The 20058-nt window shown below is 42.0% G+C and overlaps 1 protein-coding gene across 1 annotated transcript; it reads left to right on the forward strand.

Moving 5' to 3' along the window:
- The first annotated feature begins 6672 nt into the window (after positions 1–6672).
- Positions 6673–13894, forward strand: LOC115776541 (low affinity immunoglobulin gamma Fc region receptor II-like). Its single transcript, XM_030724256.1, has 8 exons — positions 6673–6691; positions 8292–8426; positions 8517–8780; positions 8860–9105; positions 9192–9353; positions 10204–10299; positions 12548–12632; positions 12726–13894. Exons 1-8 carry the CDS (start codon positions 6673–6675, stop codon positions 12730–12732), a joined length of 1014 nt encoding a protein of 337 aa, XP_030580116.1. The 3' UTR covers positions 12733–13894.
- Positions 13895–20058: the final 6164 nt, after the last annotated feature.

The raw sequence follows: 20058 nt of genomic DNA on the forward strand, positions 1-20058 counted from the left end.
TCAAGACCTTGTATGTGAGGAGAAGGATTTTAAATTCTATTCTAGATTTAACAGGGAGCCAATGAAGAGAAGCCAATATGGGAGAAATCTGCTCTCTCTTTCTAGTCCCTGTCAGTACTCTAGCTGCAGCATTTTGGATCAGCTGAAGGCTTTTCAGGGAGCTTTTAGGACAGCCTGATAATAATGAATTACAATAGTCCAGCCTAGAAGTAATAAATGCATGAATTAGCTTTTCAGCATCACTCTGAGAAAGGATGTTTCTAATTTTAGAAATATTGCGCAAATGCAAAAAAGCGGTCCTACATATTTGTTTAATATGTGCATTGAAGGACATATCCTGGTCAAAAATGACTCCAAGATTTCTCACAGTGTTACTGGAGGCCAAAGTAATGCCATCCAGAGTAAGTATCTGGTTAGACACCATGTTTCTAAGATTTGTGGGGCCGAGAACAAGAACTTCAGTTTTATCTGAATTTCGAAGCAGGAAATTAGAGGTCATCCAGGCCTTAATGTCTTTAAGACATTCCTGCAGTTTAACTAATTGATGTGCATCATCTGGCTTCATTGGTAGATAAAGCTGAGTATCATCTGCATAACAATGAAAATTGATGCAGTGCTTTCTAATAATACTGCCTAAGGGAAGCATGTATAATGTAAATAGAATTGGTTCCAGCACAGAACCCTGTGGAACTCCATAATTAACCTTAGTGTGTGAAGAAGACTCCCCATTTACATGAACAAATTGGAGTCTATGAGATAAATATGATTCAAACCACTGCAGTGCAGTACCTTTAACACCTATAGCAAGCTCTAATCTCTGTAATAAAATGTTATGGTCACCAGTATCAAAAGCTGCACTGAGGTCCAACAGGACAAGAACAGAGATGAGTCCACTGTCAGAGGCTCTAAGAAGATCATTTGTAACCTTCACTAATGCTGTTTCTGTACTGTGATGAATTCTGAAACCTGACTGAAACTCTTCAAATAAACCGTTCCTCTGCAGATGATCAGTTAGCTGTTTTACAACTACTCTTTCAAGAGTCTTTGAGAGAAAAGGAAGGTTGGAGATTGGTCTATAATTAGCTAAGACAGCTGGGTCAAGTGATGGCTTTTTAAGTAGAGGTTTAATTACAGCCACTTTGAAGGTCTGTGGTACACAGCCAACTAATAAAGACAGATTGATCATTTTTAAGATTGAAGCATCAATAATTGGAAAGACTTCTTTGAACAGTCTAGTAGGAATGGGATCTAACAAACATGTTGCTGATTTGGAGGAAGTAACTATTGAAGTTAACTCTGAAAGCTCAACTGGAGCCAAAGAGTCTAAACAAATACCAGCAGTGCTGAAAGCAGCCGAACATGAAGAATAATCTTTGAGATGGTTATGAATAATTTTTTCTCTAATGTCTAAAATTTTATTTGTAAAGAAATCCATGAAGTCACTACTAGTTAAAGTGAAAGGAATACTCGGCTCTACAGAGCTCTGACTCTTTGTCAGCCTGGCTACAGTGCTGAAAACAAACCTGGGTTGTTCTTATTTTCTTCAATTAATGATGAATAGTAAGATGTCCTAGCTTTACGGAGGGCTTTTTTATAGAGCAACAAACTCTTTTTCCAGGCTAAATGAGCATCTTCTAATTTAGTGAGACGCCATTCCCTCTCCAGCTTTCGGGTTATCTGCTTTAAGCTGTGCGTTTGTGGATTATAAGAAATGATCAGACAGGAGGGGGCTTTCAGGGAATACTGTTAAGTCTTCAGTTTCTATGCCATATGTTAGGACAAGATCCAGAGTATGATTAAAGTGGTGGGTGGGCTCCTTTACATTTTGAGAGAAGCCAATTGAATCTACTAATAGATTAAATGCAGTGTTGAGGCTGTCATTCTCAGCATCTACATGGATGTTAAAATCACCCACTATAATTATTTTATCTGAACTGAGCACTAAATCAGATAAAAAGTCTGAGAAATCAGACAGAAACTCTGAGTAGGGACCAGGTGGACGATAGATAATAACAAATAAAACAGGTTTTTGATTTTCCCAATTAGGATGGACAAGACTAAGAGTCAGGCTTTCAAAAGAATGAAAACTTTGTCTGGGTCTCTGATTAATTAATAAGCTGGAATTGAAGATTGCAGCTAATCCTCCTCCTCGACCTGTGCTTCGAGCATTCTGACAGTTACTGTGACTCGGGGGTGTTGATTCATTTAAACTAACATATTCATCCTGCTGTAACCAGGTTTCTGTAAGGCAGAATAAATCAATACGTTGATCAATTATTAAATCATTTACTAACAGGGACTTGGAAGAGAGAGACCTAATGTTTAACAATCCACATTTAATTGTTTTATTTTTTGGTGCAGTTGATGAAGCTGTATTATTTATTGTTTTTGAATTTTTGTGCTTAAATAGCTTTTTGCTGATTTTAGCTTTGTTTTTTGGTGGTCTGGGACCAGGCACCGACTCTATGGGGATGGGGTTTTGGGGGGATGGCAGGAGGAGAGAAGCTGCAGAGAGGCGTGTAAGACTGCAACTCTGCTTCCTGGTCTCAACCCTGGGTAGTCAGTTTTTAGGAGGGTTAATAGATTTGGCCAGATTTCTAGAAATGAGAGCTGCTCCATCCAAAGTGGGATGGATGCTGTCTCTCCTAACAAGACCAGGTTTTCTCCAGAAACTTTGCCAATTATCTATGAAGCCCACGTCATTTTTTGGACACCACTCAGACAGCCAGCGATTCAAGGAGAACATGCGGCTAAACATGTCGCTCCTGGTCTGATTGGGGAGGGGCCCAGAGAAAACTACAGAGTCCGACATCGTTTTTGCAAAGTTACACACCGAGTCAATATTAATTTTAGTGACCTCCGATTGGCGTAACCGGGTGTCATTACTGCCGACGTGAATAACGATCTTACCAAATCTACGATTAGCCTTAGCCAGCAGTTTCAAATTTCCATGAATGTCGCCTGCTCTGGCCCCTGGAAGACATTTGACTATGGTCGCCGGTGTCTCTAGCTTCACGTTTCTCAAAACAGAGTCACCAATAACCAGAGTTTGTTCCTCGGCGGGTGTGTCGCCGAGTGGAGAAAAACGGTTAGAGACGTGAACAGGTTGGTGGTGTACCCGGGGCTTCTGCTTAGGACTACGCTTCCTCCTCACCGTCACCCAGCTGGCCTGTTTTCCCTGCTGCTCGGGATCTGCTGGGGGGGAGCTAACGGCGGCTAAGCTACCATGGTCCGCACAGTCATCAGGCTCTCACTGCTCTCTGTGCACATTGTAAACTTTAACAGGATTTAACCCTATTATGCGTACCTGGGCTAATTCTGTATCCCAAGTCCCAATTTTTTAAAATAATATTATTGAAGTAAATGTTATCGAGCAATCCTTTTAGGAGTTTGTTCCTTGGTCATTACCGGCCCTTTTTTATGCATTGCCCTCATCAATCAATAGCCACTTATTAAGTTATTTATTTCAATTGCGAAATTTACAGTTTTATGGACCTGGGGTAATTCTGTACCCCAGGTTTTCCATCATTGCCAAAAGGTGTCTCTTTTTGATGCAGCACTGCTACCTTGTGGTATCCCTATATAGGTAGGATATATAGATATATACATAGATAGGTATATAGATAGGACTAGAATACTTGAATCAAATCCTAGATACATCCAGCTGCAACTGTGAAAGATCTGGGAGAATAAGTAGGGGTAAGACATACAAAAAGTGTCAGCATATCTGCCATGGCTAGAAATACAGGACATTGACCTTGGACTAGGGGATGTTATTGTACAGTGAACACAGAAAAAAGTGATTTGTCGTAATAAAAAATATTTTGAAAAGGTTTCATATCAGACAAATTTAGATTGAATTAGCTAGTCTTTCTATACATGTATCTGGATATTTTTGTTCCCAAGTCTTATCAGCTACCTGGTACTGTGTAACATTTTAGGTATGTTCATGCAGAATGAGGTCGCTAATGATAAATGTTTTGCAGAATATTCCAATTCAGTTGTTTAAATGTATGCAGTGTTCGTTTATTGGTTGAAATAAAGTTCATTTTATGGTTATATCTATGCTTTCTTTGATTAAATCCATGGGGTACAGAATTACCCCAGGACACTAACAACGTAAGCAAAAAAGTGCACACGTATAAGGGTTAAATGAAGACATTGAGCTGTTTATGTGCTGAGCAACATGTGCTGCATGTTTGTGTGTGAAGGACTGATGGGAACTGATGACTGTCAGCTGTGACTGCACAGAGCAAATATTAGTTTTTCAAGTTTATTGAAAGAACCAAAGTACAATCAGCCTTTAGACTCAGCTGCCTTCTATTAAAATGTAACTGAGTCCACATTTGACAGAGAAACTGAAAGTTTAACAGTTTTTCCTGAAAACCCTCTTTGTCTTTATAGCCTTTAGGTTTGCAGTAAGGACAGCAGAGCAAGGGGAAACTCATGTCTGTCTGTGCTGCGTTCTCCAATGCAGAACAGCTCCGTAAGCTGGTAATAGTGTTACAAATCAGAGATGCTGAATATATCACAACTCATGGAATAATCAATAAACACATTTTATTATTTTTTAAATTTTTTTTTCCTAAAACAACTGATCTGTTTTAATACTGGATTTATTGGCCAATTATTTCTTTATTTATTCCTTTCTCTTTCTTTTTTATTTATTTATTCATTTTTGCTGTATTGACTGTTTGTGCAGTTTGGTGCTGAGAAAACCAAAGCTGATTACAGCATGTGTTCATGATGATGGAGGGCTGCGTTCACCAGTCCACTGATCAAAATGATCCTCTCTGATAAAAAAATTTTGTTTGGTTCAAATTGTTTGTAGTTGTCTTTGGGCCACATGTATTCTAAGTAATGGTGTAGACTCAGGTCCAGGTCCTCTTTATATGGGACACATGTCATGTGACTTTTAGCAGCCTGAGCTATCAGCATTAATTTGCTTTCTGCTTTTGTTACCTGGATGAATTTGTTAATATGAGGCACATACAGAATATCAGAATAAAAGTCTTTATCTTTCAAACTTCCCTTTAATGCAGTTAATGCTTTTGTAAAACAACAGCTTCCTGCTGTTCCTGCTGTTGATGCTACGTAACTGGAGCCTGGAGCTGAAAAGGCTTCCCCACAGTGGGCGGTCGCTTGGCTAAGAACAGAGTTGTGAGAGTGTGTTTGCTTTGTGCGCTGTGGTGAAGTGTACCAGTGTGAATTAATAAAAGATGGCAGCTTTGTGGTTAGTTGGTCTTTCTCAGCACATTGTGAAAAACTGCTGCTATTTAAGTTACAATTAACCTTTTTCATCTTTAATGGTTTGATTTTAAGTTTATACAAATACAGAGTATTATTTTATCATGATCAGTGTGACTTTAAAGTATCTCTTACATTTTAGCTGCTTCAAAATGTTTTCTCTCTTTTCTGTCAGCAAAGAAACAGTAAACTGTTACTTCACTGACTGTAAGTAAAGAAAAGAGTACTTTTTACTTCTGACTGTGCATTTTAATGATGTTCACTGTACTGCAGAATAAACTGTGGAAGTGTCACTGATGATCTGCTTGTATCCATGTAGTATTTAAACTCAAACATCTCCCTCAGGTGGTCAGTGACAAAACCTGGTGTTCAGTCAGTCATCATCCTGTCTCTAAGTGCTATGTTCCAGTTTGACCTCAGGGTGGCAGTAGCTGAAGCTACAAACTAAAATGTGTTGGAGCATTGATGTGAATGCTTTTAAGTATTCCTTCTCTCCTGATGAAGACACTTAAGAGTCTTCTGAACATCTGGATCATCAGTGTTTTGCCCTCCACATCACACTCAGAAGCTGCTCGACATCGTTATAAAATAACTGTTTGAGTTGGAGTAATTTTTAATTAGTCAAAAATGATCTAATGTGTATTTGGCTAGAAAAAAATACCTCTCTTTTTTTAATGTCAAAAGTATTTTTTATTAACAGTTCCTTACAGAATTATCCAGTGCAATGCGTCACTTTTACCTCATGGTGGCACTGTTGTCTCACTGACATTTCATCCACCCATCCATCCATCCAATCCATCCATCCATTCTTTTCCACTTATCCGGGGCTGGGTCACGGGGACAGGAGTCTAAGCAGAGAGGCCCAGGCTTCCTTCTCTCCCCAGCCACCTCCTCCAGCTCATCCAGATGGACCCCAAGGAGTTCCCAGGCCAGCCGAGAGATATATTCTCTGCAGTGTGTCCTGGGTCTACCACGGGGCCTCCTTCCAGTGGGACATGCCCGGAACACCTCACCCAGGAGGCGGCCAGGAGGGATCCTAATCAGATAACCGAGCCACATTTTGCTCATTTTGAGCCCTTCTTAAATGGTTGCACTCCTCACCCTGTCTCTGAAGGAGGGGCTAGCCACATTTCAGAGGAAGCTCATTTCTGCTGATTGTATTTGTGAATGCATTTCTTCGGTCACTTCTAAATACTTGTGATCGTAGATGAGGGTTTAGATTTGGAGATGCTAATTCTCACGCCAGCTGCTTCACACTCTGCTGTGAATCGTTCCACTGCGAGCTGGAGGCCACCTGATGAAGCCAACAGGACCACATCATCCACAAAAAGCAGAGGTGAGACTCTGAGAGACTCTGCATCATGTGTTTTAAAAAATGCAAAGACTGTTTAACACAAACTTGTAGAGTGAGAGGATCCCTGAGGAATGGAGCAGAAGTGTACTGGTACTGATTTTCAAGAACAAAGGTGATGCAGAGCTGCAGTAACTACAGAAGGATGAAACTGAAGATCCATCCCAGGAAGATATGGGAGAGAGTTGTTGATGCTAGTTTAAGAAGAGAGGTGATAATCAGGGAGCAGCAGAAGTAGGACTACGGCCACATTTCAGGAAGAACACTTGGAGGCAGGAATTCTCTTCACCTGATGTGCAGTTTATTTACGGATGCTGATAACAAGGCAGGTCAGACTGGAGATATGACCAACAAAACAACACAAAACTACACAAAAACAAACTTAAAGTTGTCCATACAGATTGTGAGTCAACTGTCACTATCATGGTGATCATAACACATTTGGATTTAACCATTCATACAAGCATTTCTACAGCTCAGTGCTTCCTACCTAACATTCATACTCCAGCAGCTGTCAGAGAACAGCTTGGGGTTCCGAATCTTGACCGAGGATTTTTTAGTATGCAGACTGGAGTAGCCAGGAATTGAACCACCAACCTTCCAATTAATAGATGACCTGCTCTACCTCCTGAGCCACAGCCACCCCGAAACACGTACACCACCTGGTATTCCCAGGTGGTGTACTAACCAAGTACTAACCAAACCCAACTCTGCCTCTGACATCAGATAAGATCAGGCGCGTTCAGGGTGATATGGCTGTAAGCCTGTGAGTGTAAAACATCACCAATGTTGGTTTATATTAGTTTTAACCTTTTTAGCTGCTGCAAAGAAACAAATACATAAATCCATAAAGGACCTGCTTGTATCCATGTAGTGTTTCCAGTCCAGCAGCTCCCTCTAGTGTCCATATCTAAAGCCTGTGGGAGGATGGTGTTACTCTAAAATGTGAATCATAGTGTTCCAGTCAGTCATCAGTGTGTCTCTGCACAGCTGTCATTAAAATGTGTTCAGAGGGCCTCAGTGTGTGAATGGTTCCAGTTCAGCTCCATAACAGCAGCGTCCCTGGTTTGATTCCTGTGTTTCAGCTCATATCTGCCTCTCTCACTGAGGGGGACGTCCACACACACACACACACACACACACACACACACACACACACACACACACACACACACACACACACACACACACACACACACACACACAAACACACACACACACACACACCCACTGCCTCTGCACCAATAGTAAAGCTGGTGCTCAGAGGAAGAGGGCGGGGCTTTACTTGGTGTCAGTGAGAGAAATGAAAAAAAGCTCAAATGAGTGAGAAGGACGATGAAGGAAACATCTGTGCTGTGTCTGCTCTGTAAGTAGAATCTCTGTGTTTGTTTGAATTATTGACCTTTGACTGTCTGCTCTCCTGATAACTGATGATGGAGGAGAAGACATGAAAAACTAATCAGGCTGAATTCAAGTTCAAACACCATGAGGACCAACTGCAGGTCTGAACTGACTCTTTATCTTTGCTCAGGAGTCCAGGAAACACAGCAGGCAGTGAAAAGCTCAAATCATTCACTGATTACATGAACACAGCTGCACAGAGGACACATGACTTTACTGTGACACTGAACAGGAGAGACTGTTGTCCAAACTTTATTGAAACTTGTTGCTGCATCAACGCTAAAATGAGCAGATCTATCAGAGAGAGACGAGTTTGTGGGTCTGTCAGCTGTTTGTGTGGAGTTGTTCTTTGTGTTCACCTCAAACCAACCTGAGTGTCATTTCTCTTTAGTTCTGATCTCACTGCTGAGCTGCACAACAAACCAAGGTCAGTAACCTTCTTCTGTCACAGCTTCAACCTGATCAATGCTCACTAATATGACCTGTTTGGCTTCATGTTTCATTGTAACCCTCACAGCTCGTCTGACTGTGAGTCCCAGCAGCTCTCAGTTCTTTGAAGGAGACTTTGTGTCTCTGAGCTGTGAGGAGGACGACAGCTCTGCTGGATGGACTCTGAGGAGGAACACAAGCAAACGACAGAGGACTCAGTGTGGAGATGGGTTTGGAAGATGGTCTGGTTCTTCCTGTAACATCAGCTACATCCACAAATGGCACAGTGGAGTTTACTGGTGTGAGTCCAGAGAGGGTGCCATCAGTAACATGGTTAATCTCACAGTCTCTGGTAAGCTGAGTGTGTGGAGTTAGTGTTGATGAAGCTGTGTGTAAATGGATGAAATGCTGTAGTTTGTCTCTGTGTTGAGGTGGATCAGTGATCCTGCAGAGTCCTGTCCTCCCTGTGATGGAGGGAGATGACGTCACTCTGCTCTGTCAAACAAAGACCACTCCCTCCAACCTCCCAGCTGCTTTCTATAAAGATGGCTCCCTCATCAGGAAGCAGCCTACAGGTCACATGACCATCCAGCATGTTTCCAGGTCTGATGAAGGCCTCTACAAGTGTGACATCAGCGGTCATGGAGAGTCTCCATCCAGCTGGATCACTGTCACAGGTGACACACTCACCTGTCTGTGTTTCTGCAGGTTTCAACATTCACAATGTGACCAGAACTTAATGACTGTGTTTGCTTTATTTTAGAGAGACACACCACCACACCTCCACCTACATCCACACCTCCACCTACATCCACCTCTCCTGCTGTTCTCTCTGTGATCTCCTCTGTTGGATCAGTCTGTGTTGTGGTTCTACTGGTGTTACTGGTTCTGCTGGAGAGACGATGTGTTCACAGGAAACCTGAAGGTGAGACTCAGACTTCAGAATTTTATTCTCTTTAGTTTGTTGAATATTAATATGAATTATATCTGCTGAATGAGAACAGACTGCAAATGTGAATGTCACTGATAACATCACGTATTGTGACCTCAAACTATCACACTGTCAGTCAAAGCAAATCAAATCAGTGTGAGGACGGTGATGTAAAAACATTTTATCCAAAAACAAGACTAATGTCATAAAATGAGAACACACAAAACTGCAGACTGACTAGACTTTGATCAACTTCAGTATTATTGTTTCAGACTATATTTATATGAATGATTATAAGGACATTATCAAGCATGTGAGTGAATTTGCATTAAGATAGAAATATAAAAATTGTAACCATAACATGTATAATAAATAATTTGTAACCATTTACCCAGAAAGCATAATTACCTTTTTTTCAACAGTTTACATTTATACTTTGATCTTTTTAAATAGAAATATTTGTTTCCTTCACCTTTCAGAATTGAATCTTCTGATCATCTTCATCAAATGTCACCTCTGTCTTTAAACTTTCACCCTGAGCTTTCTGAACGTTGTTGTTTGCTGGACTTTGTGTTTGTGGTCTGTGGTTAACTGAAGCTAACAGCACACACACACACACACACACACACACACACACACACACACACACACACACACACACACACACACACACACACACACACACACGCACACACACACATGCATGATGGGGTATACTTTAAAAAAGAAATAACAGACCTTTTAAAGTAAATTTGTTTCTTTATATTTAACCTTTTAATGTTCAGCTTCTCGGTGTCATAGGTGCTGCTGCAGTGATGTCATCTGTGTGTGTTTTAATGTGCAGACAGAGATTCAGCTGCAGTCGACTCAGCAGTGAGAAATGAAGACGTCACTTACAGTCAAATTATCAAAGACAAGAAAACCAAAGCAAAGATGAGAGGTACAGCTGCTCTTCTTTGTCTCCATCATGTTTCAGTTCTACACTGAGGCTTTGCTTTAAGCTGCATGCTAACATTAGAATGCTAACAGACTGATATTTAAGAAGTGTGATGTGAATTATGTTCATCATGTTCATAGGTAACGTTTCCTTTGAGCTTTGGTCATTTTTGTGTTGGTTGTTTATAAAAAAGTATCACAAATTCTCAAAAAGCCCAATCGTTCCCTTTTTGGTGTAACACTGACCAAGCAGTAACTTGGAGGAAGACTTTTGGCAGCACCAAAACTGAACAATCAGTTCCAAAGCAGTCCAGATTAGGCCCAGATGTGTCTGCTATCTGGTTTTAGTGTCACACGTTTATTAGCACGATGAATTTGTTGTTAATATGAGTTGTATAAAATGAATAACTGCACAGATTAAATGTCCTGAAATGTAACGATTCATTTACTTCTCCAGAGACTTGCATGTAAAACCAAAGCACCGACTTCCTGTTTTTTACTACAGTTACATGAAGCACATGAGGCTTCTCAGTGTGTTCTGGTTTGGCTTCGGTTTATCTGCTCCACTTAAAGTGTAATCAATGTGCATTAAGAAAAAAAGAGAAGATAACACCTTCATGGCCGTCTGACTTGTTTCTCACAGAAACAACAATCAGTTATTTCAGGTCAGTTGTTTCACAGCAGAGGTGCTAACAACAGAATGGAAATAAAACTGTGAAAACCTAAACTGAGTTTCCATAGCTGTAGTGTTATAACAGTACAGCAGTGTCACAGAGTTGTACAGAGAGTGATGCAGTTACAGTCTACTCAGCAGTGAGAACCAAAGAAAAACCATCAGACCAAAGAAGACCAGAGGTACTTCTGCTCTGTTCTACACACCAGGAGAACAGCTGAATAAAACCAACTCCAAGAAGCAAAACTCGATACAAAACACAGGAGACACGAGCTAACACACTAAAACAGGAAATGACTAAACATGACAGAAATGCAGACTTGACACACCGAGGAAAAGAACCCAGACACATGAATGAACATAACATGAGTGACGAGACCAGAACCAAACCATACACAGAACAGAAGACTGACAGGAGTACAGAGAGACACGAGGAACATAATGAACAGAACCAGACAAGAACCCAGAAACAATATAAAGAAACAAACCAGGAACTATAACAAGATAACCCAAAACCCAGGAACCACGACACTCACACATGTTTGATTCCAGGTTTCTTTGTTTGCAGCTTTCTTTAGGCCCCATTTGTCTTTAACCAATGGTTCAGCCTCAGGTCCAGATGTCAGGGGTGTTTCTGGCCCACAGAACATCAGCAGTGTTGTAACTGAGCAGCAGGTGCTGAGAGCAGCTCTGATGAGGCCCACATGGCTCTGCTGTCTGGTTTTTGCTGCACATGAACTTATTGTCACTATGAGACGCATAAAGAAACAAAGTGAAGGACAAAATGTTCTTTGGTCCAATAAATGGACTTTATTAAAGTTGTGCATGTGAAACCACAGCAGCAACTTCCTGTTGTTGATCACAGTTGATCTGAAACAGCTGTTTGCTTTGTGCGCTGTGGTGAAGAGTGTGAGTCTGCGCTGCAGAAAGATGGCAGCTTTGTGGTCGTCCAGCTGCCTGTTTCTCAGAAACAGCCCCCAGTTCTTTGTGGTCAGTCAGTGTTTCTCAGCAGAGGTGATAAGAGGAGCAAAAGCTGTGAAACAGCAGAACATTAGTGATGTAGCAGCTCATCAGGCTTAAAGTCATTACTATTCTCAGAAACAACATTAAAGTTATCATTTGGATCTTGTCCGTCTCACAAAGGTGCCACTCTCCAAACTGAGATAACACACAGGTCCGGTTGTCCACGCCCATAATTTTCTTTGACCTTTACCTTGAGGTCAAGGTCACCAATATTTGAACTCATTCAAGATTTTTAGTTGATGCATCTATGCTGAGAATTCAAACAACCTAGGTGACCTCACTCTTGAATTATCATGTTCACAAGATTTTCAGAAACACTTGACCTCTGACCTTGACCCAATTATGTCCAAAATCTAATCTGATCACTGGGGTCACTGTCTGTCTTTGATGCAAATTAGGGATGAATCGGTTTGGTAGTAACAAACAGACACACACACCAGAAACAATACCCCTCCAGGGCAAAAGTGCTTTGTCTCATTTAGCTGCAGTGTAATGATACAGCTGTACTGCTGCAGTTGTTGTACCTGCAGTCATTTAAATGTGTTTTATTCTGCAGACACTGATTCAGCTGCAGTCTACTCAGCAGTGACAACTGAAGACGTCAGTTATGGACCAACAACCATCAGATCAAGGAGGCCCAGGTACAGCTGCTCTGTAACAGAGCCAAGCTAGCTGCTGTTTGCAGCCATCGTGCTAAGCTAAGCTAACCAAACTGTGTGTGTGTTTGTGTTCAGACTTTAAACCAGAGCCAGACGTCGTCTACTCTTCACTGAAGTATCCACCAGTCCAACCACTGACGTCCAGCTGCTGCTCTCTGACTGCTCCCAGCACCTCACAGACCATCCATGTGTTTCATGTTTTATGTGCTTCATTTTATTTGTTTCACTCATTTAGACACAGGATTAGGATTAGGATTCAAAAATGACATAATCTTAACTGGAGTGATGTCAGTGCTTAAAATCAACAATAAGAATAAAAATGTGTTTTATGTCCACAGTAAGTTCACTGTTGTTTATACTTCATCCCTGAGTTTGGTGCCTTGCTCGTGTTCCTATGGCAGTGATTTAGTTTCCCTGCAGGATTAATAAGTATTTGTTCTTGTTTTTCTCATGTGGTTCTGTGAGTTTCACCAAAGTATCAGATGGAAAGAAAACAAAAGCTTGTTGGGTTGTGGTTAAGTGATGCACATTTGTATCAGTGCTGAAAGCAAAGAACAGACAGCAGCAGTGTGTCAGTGGCTGTTAACTGCACAAACAGCTGCAGCACAGAGTGCAGGCAGGGTCATAACCTGGGTTCACAAATGAGTGAGGAGCAGATTTATTTCTCTTAATGCATCAAATTTAAGGTGCAGCACATGAAAAAAAACTAGATAACAAAAATACAGAGTTAGCTTGACTTTGCTGTTTGTTGGTCTCTTTGTGTTTCTTTCTGCAGGTGAGATTTAGCTCTTAGAAACTGGATGTGTTCCTCTGAGATAAAGACTAATGAGGAGGATCAGCCTGATGTATCAATACTTCCCAAACAATCAGTTTCATTCACTACGTCAGTGTGTGTGAAGGTGATACTAGTTTGGATGGAGCCTGTGTGGACTTAACCACTTGTTGTTCTGCCCAGACTCACTGCAGAGACAGACAAGTGTAATGTGTGTGTCAGTGTGAGGGGATTCAGTGTCTCATCATGAGAGGGCTGATCTTCTATATCATGTTGATCTGATATCAGCTGGCCTTCAGAATGTTTTTCTTAGTGTGGGTAAAATTATTGTAATTGATAATGAGACCTAATCAGACTCATGTAAACAATTATTTTAAACTTCTCGTGCACTTCTCCTCTGCTGTTATGAAGTAACAGTGACGTAATGAGGAGGTCTTAAAGGATGAATGTTTTGAAGAAACTGAGTTTTCCACACGTTCCTGTAAATGTTTCACAATAAAAGCCTGGCTAAGCAATGAAGTAGTAGAGCTCTTTAACTTTGAAATCAGTGCAGGAAGTGTTGTTTTCATACACACTGTGACACAACTGTCACTATTAGAAAGAAGAAAGGAGATCTTTATTTGTCACATTCATACACATGCAGTGAAATTCAGTCTCTGCATTTAACCCATCACACATGGAGTATTTAGCACACATACAGCACAGTGTGGAGCAGCTAGAAAGCATCCAGGAAGCAACCCAGGGGGGGCACAGTGATGCCAGCCCAAGGATTTTCAGTCCTCTCAGTGATGAAGCCCCCCCCCACTATGGTGATCATGTAATGGTAAAACAGCAACAATGTCAACAAATCATCATTAGTGTTAGTTTACATTAAATTCGACCTTTTTATCTGCTTCAAAGAAACAAATACATAATTACATAAAATAGCTGATCAGACTCTTCATCACTTCATTATCAGACACCATGGACCCAATGCAGTTACACATCTGTGTCACACCACACTGACCCACCTGGACATTAGGAGGGTAATTATGTTAAAATGCTGTTTGTTGTCTACACTTCAGCTGTTAACACTGTTATCCCCTCCATACACACCACCAAGATCTCAGACTCCATCCATCCCTGTGTGACTGGATCTCCAACTTCCTAACAGACCACAAATAGTGTGAGTGGGCAATCATGTCTCATCACCCTCACCCTCAGCACTGGTGCCCCCCAGGGCTGGGTCCTGAGCCCCCTGCTTCACTCACTATACACCCATGACTGAGTGGCCACTGCCAGCTCTACCACTATTGTGAAGTTTGCTGATGACACTGTAGAGTTGGGCCTGATCTCACACAACAATGAGAGGGCCTACCTGGAGGAGATTAAACCCCTGGAAAACTGGATAATAATCTTCTGCTCAGTGTCAGCAAGACTATGGAGCTGATTGTGGCCCACAGGCAGAAGCAAGAGCGGCGCTATCAGCCTGTTCAGATCAATGGAGCTTCAGTAGAGACAGTAGACTGCTTCAAGTACTTTGGAGTGCACATCTCACAGGGCCTGTCATGGTCTTGCCACACCAGCTCCACAGCAAAGAAGGCTCACCAGAGTCTCTACCACCTTGGATGTCTTAGAGACTTCAGACTGCCCTCCAATGTACTGCAGAACTTCTACAACTGCACCAGTGTAGAAGTTCCTCATGGGGAACATCATAGTCTGCTTTGGGAACAGCACCAAGCAGGACAGAGAAGCTCTTCATAGATTGGTGCGTTCAGCAGAACACATCATTTGGACTGAACTTCCTGACCTACCATCTACTACTGGTGGTGCCAGACCAAAGCCAGGAAGATTGTGAAAGACCCGAGCATCCCAACTACGGACTCTACTCTCTGTTGGCATCAGGGAGGCGCTTTTGCTCCCTGAAGGGGGGGCTGAGGAGAAGCTTCTTTCCACAGCTATTAGGACACACACACACAAACACACACACACACACACACCTTATATATATATATATATATATATATATGTATAAACTTTGATTTGAGTTGAAATGACCTGCTTGTATCCATGTAGTGTTTCCAGTCCAGCAGCTCCCTCTAGTGTCCATATCTAAAGCCTGTGGGAGGATGGTGTTAATCTAAAATGTGAATCATAGTGTTCCAGTCAGTCATCAGGGTGTCTCTGCACAGCTGTCATTAAAATGTGTTCAGAGGGCCTCAGTGTGTGAATGGTTCCAGTTCAGCTCCATAACAGCAGCGTCCCTGGTTTGATTCCTGTGTTTCAGCTCATATCTGCCTCTCTCACTGAGGGGGACGTCCCTCCCTCTAGCGCCCCCTTTTTGGCTGAATCCATCCTGCTGCTTCTTCCTCAGCCATCAGATGAAGGTCCTCTCTCCTCACCGTCTCCTCCACGTGTGAGCCAGAATCACTGGAAGCTCATCTGAGGGCCTCAGAGCCCGGCGTACACAACAGCAGTGGAGCAGTTCAGTGACACGAGGGGGGCCTGACCCTGTAAGGAAGCCAGTGCAGAAGCTTTGAGGGTGGGTTAGAGTGAAGAGGGGGTTAAAGACTTGCAGCAGCATTTGGGACGTTCACTCAGTGAAACAGCAGCACAGATAAGAGCTTCCTCCACGCTGCAGCTCCAGTATGTGAGAGGAGGTGATGAAGGAACCGATGAAGCTCCTTGAAGAACTCCTCCTGCTCTGATTACAGCTGCAGGAACTTCAGGGTCACTGCTGCAGGTGAGAAACCTGAGAAACACTCACAGTTCAGCCACAGCCAGGAGATCGACTGTGTGCACAGACTGAGACAGGAAGGAAAAGATACAAAGACATCTGAGGGAAAAGATTCTTTCAAAATAAAACAGGAAGTGATCAAATAGAGAGCAAACAGACAGGGAGGCACAGAAACACTGAAGAAAAACCACATCAGTGAGCAAGAAAAGACTCTGTTAAAACAGGAAGTAGATCTTAGAACTGTTCAGACCAGCAGAGGGTTCAAACTGTGAGGAAGAACTGTTACAGCAATGCTCCAGTCTGACCTCAGGGTGGCAGTGCTGTGTCGGTGCTGTGTCAGTGCTGTAATGGCTTCACTCAGACTGCAGGAGACACTAATTACAGTAAATGAGCCTCAAACTCCAAATCCTCTCAACTCTCCCTGATTCACTACAAAGAAACTAGTTGTGATATATGTAGGAGAGTATAATGAGACAAAGCTGTTGCAGGATGTGTGACACAATGATACTGATGCTATCAAACAATCAACACAGATAGTCGAGCTCAGCTCAGTTTGAGCACAACAGTCAGAGCCCGACCTTAACCTGTGCAGTGCTCTGCACACCTGAGCCACGCTGAGTACAGCTCAAAGCTATAAAACAAAAGGTGATTTTCTTCAGAGTCAGAATTCATTCAATCTGATGTGTTTTCACAGGTTAAAGTAGGCAGTGAATCAAATACTTTCCACATGACCTTCACCTGTAACCAGGAATCCACTTCCTGTTGTTCCCAAAGAATCCCCTGAATCCATTTCACAGGTCTCAGGTGAGACAAGCTGGTTGGCTCTCCTGATTTAGGCGCTCTCTCTCTCTACCAGCAGATCATGTTTTGCTTCTGTGTCCTTCACTTTGGTCAGAGTTCTCCAGAATAGCTGTGGTTTGATGGAGGGTACAGCTAAATGCTGCCTCCTCTATAGTGCAAGCTACATTTACAACAGGCTCTGAGAGATGGAGTTCATGTTATTCAGATTTAGCTGTTACAAACCAAGATGGTATTTCCCTTTGAGATAAAAATCAAACACAAGTTATGAACCCACAAAGACCCTGAAGGAACCTACAGAACAGGAGCTCAGAACTAAAGGCATGAAACAGCAGCAGAAAGAACTCGGTATCAGGAACTGCAGACCCAGAAACAGCTAAATATCACTGCAGAATACAGAAGCACAATCCAAAGAGAACCAGAACACAACATTAGAGAAATCCCCACAGACCAAAGCAGGGGTCTCTGTTTGTTAACATAAAATATCCCCACAGGCTTAAAGTGTGTTCATCGCTCTGCTGGAATTTCCTGTTTATCTCTGTGGATGTTGGAGCCTCAGTGAGCTTCAGCAAACACACCCACAGTGATAATGAGAGGGATGCTCGCTCTGCCAGGTTATGTTCACTGATCAGATCCAAAAGAACTGATCAGCTGTCAAAGGAAATAATTAGGACCACAATGTCCCCATGATGGCACGGTCCACTCAGACTTCCTGTACACAGGTGAGCTGCTCTCTGAGGCCACTTCCTGCTCATTGATCAGCCTCAGATCTCCTTTAATCCATAAAACCTGATCACAGAGTCAGAGAGCAGCTGCCTCATAAACATACAGGGATTGGACAATGAAACTGAAACACCTGGTTTTAGATCACAACATCCCTTTCAGACAGCTTCCTCTTGCGTCCACAGTTAATCCTGTTGGATGTGGTTCGTCCTTCTTGGTGGTATGCTGACATTACCCTGGAGACCGTGGCTCTTGATACATCACAAAGACTTGCTGTCTTGGTCACAGACGCGCCAGCAAGACGTGCACCAACAATCTGTCCTCTTTTGAACTCTGGTATGTCACCCATAATGTTGTGTGCATTGCAATATTTTGAGCAAAACTGTGCTCTTACCCTGCTCATTGGACCTTCACACTCTGCTCTTACTGGTGCAATGTGCAGTTGATGAAGATCAGCCAACAGGCTGGTCCAATTTAGCCATGAAACCTCCCACACTAAAATGACAGGTGTTTCAGTTTCATTGTCCAACCCCTGTAAGTGGATAATGTTAAAGCCTCCCCCAGACAGACTGTCAGGACTCCTCAGTCTGCACATGCATATTCCTCCTCCTCCATCCTTTCCTGACTTTTATGGTAATAATGTGAGTGAAGCTCCTCCTTGGTCTCACAGGTGCAGTTCCACTAGGTTTCTCTGTTTCATTGTCACAGACGGAGTCACAGACAGAGGTCAGTGAGCAGGATCCTATCGGGATTCGTTTCAGGAGTTCTCTGATTACTGTGCTTTGGATTCCATCATGATGAGGAGCAGATACTCTGAGGAGCCTCTTGGATTCCTGACCACAGTAAGTGATCTGAGACCTTCTGTTTTACACTGTTTGAACTACTCAGTAATAGAAGTTCATGTTAACCAGGTCACAAATATACAGTGAGATAATTTTGAAGTCCTTTGATGGTGATGATGTTCTTTAGTGATGATTGATGATCAGAGAGGTTATGTTGGTGTTGTTCTGTGGAGATCATTCAAGAAATGAATCTTTTACACACTCAGAGCAGCTGCAGAGTCTCCGCTTTTCTAATGACGCACTTTATGATGGTGCTGCAGTCCAACGTAACACGTCGCTACGTAACACGTCACTACGTAACACGTCATTTCGATGCGACTTCCTTGCGACGTGCTGAATCAGATGTGGACACTTTGAGCAGCTCAAACACAAACCATTTCACCTTAATTTAGTCTTGTGTAGTTCACGTTTAAACTCAATTTGCTGTTCTACAACGTTCTAGTGTTGGATCAGCAGAATTCAAGAAGACAGAAATGGGTGGTGGAGCGTGGCGGCTCTGCACTCTGCTGTTACTCCTCCCGTTTGTCTCTGCAGGTGAGCTTTATCTGTTGAGAGCAAACGCTGTTTCTCTGTGAGATACAGAGTAAGAAGTACAGTAGGTTTAATTTCATGTTGATACAGTTTGTGCGTGTGTGTGTGTGTGTGTGTCAGTATAGTCAATATATATATATATATATAAATAGTCAATATAAATAGAATACACAATTGCTAAAATAATCAATAGTTGCAGCCCTAATGAAATTTGCAACATGCCATAAGCATCACCTTCTCACACAGAAGCAAAAGGATTCAGGTGATAGTTATTGTTGTAAGTAAAGTTTATTTATATAGCGTTTTTCACAGACAGAAAAGCGCTGTACAATAATTAAAACACAATATCATCCCCTACCCCCAGAAAACACTATGTAAAAAACATAATAACATTACCATATTAAAAGAAAAAGAATAAAAATAAAGTCAGAAACCAGAAAGCCTGGTTAAACAGAAAGGTTTTCAACTATTTTTTAAATGATGCCACAGAGTCAGCTAAATGGAGCTGGAGTGGTAAACAGTTCCAGAGCTTTGGTGCCACTGCCTAAAAAGCTCTGTCCGCCCTGGTCCTTAGTCTTGTATGTGGGACAACTAAAAGACTTTGATTTTGTTGTGTGAGAGACTGTTGACTTCTTTTTTTTTTTATTTTTTTTTTTATGTTTTTAAATGCCTGAATCAATTTTAAATATCGGATTCATATCGGTATCGGCCGATATCCAAATGTAAAATATCGGTATCGTATCGGACATTAAAAAGTGGTATCGTGCCATCACTAGTTTATACCTGCAGGTCCAACAGGAGGAAACCCAGAGGATGGAGTCAGCAGAGGACATCTTGGACTGATAGTGAGTCTGTCACTTTTTCTGATTGTTGTTGTTGCTGTTGTTGTTGCTGTTGTTGTTACTGTTGTTGTCTACTGCCTGTTTAACATGTTTCACCTTTTGAGTGTCCTGCTGTCACTGAATGTGGGGAACATGTGAATACATTTTTGTCCTGAATTAGATTTCATATTTTACATGCTGCCAG

This window comes from Archocentrus centrarchus, unplaced genomic scaffold, assembly GCF_007364275.1.
Source record: "Archocentrus centrarchus isolate MPI-CPG fArcCen1 unplaced genomic scaffold, fArcCen1 scaffold_33_ctg1, whole genome shotgun sequence".
NCBI classification, from domain to species: Eukaryota; Metazoa; Chordata; class Actinopteri; order Cichliformes; family Cichlidae; genus Archocentrus; species Archocentrus centrarchus.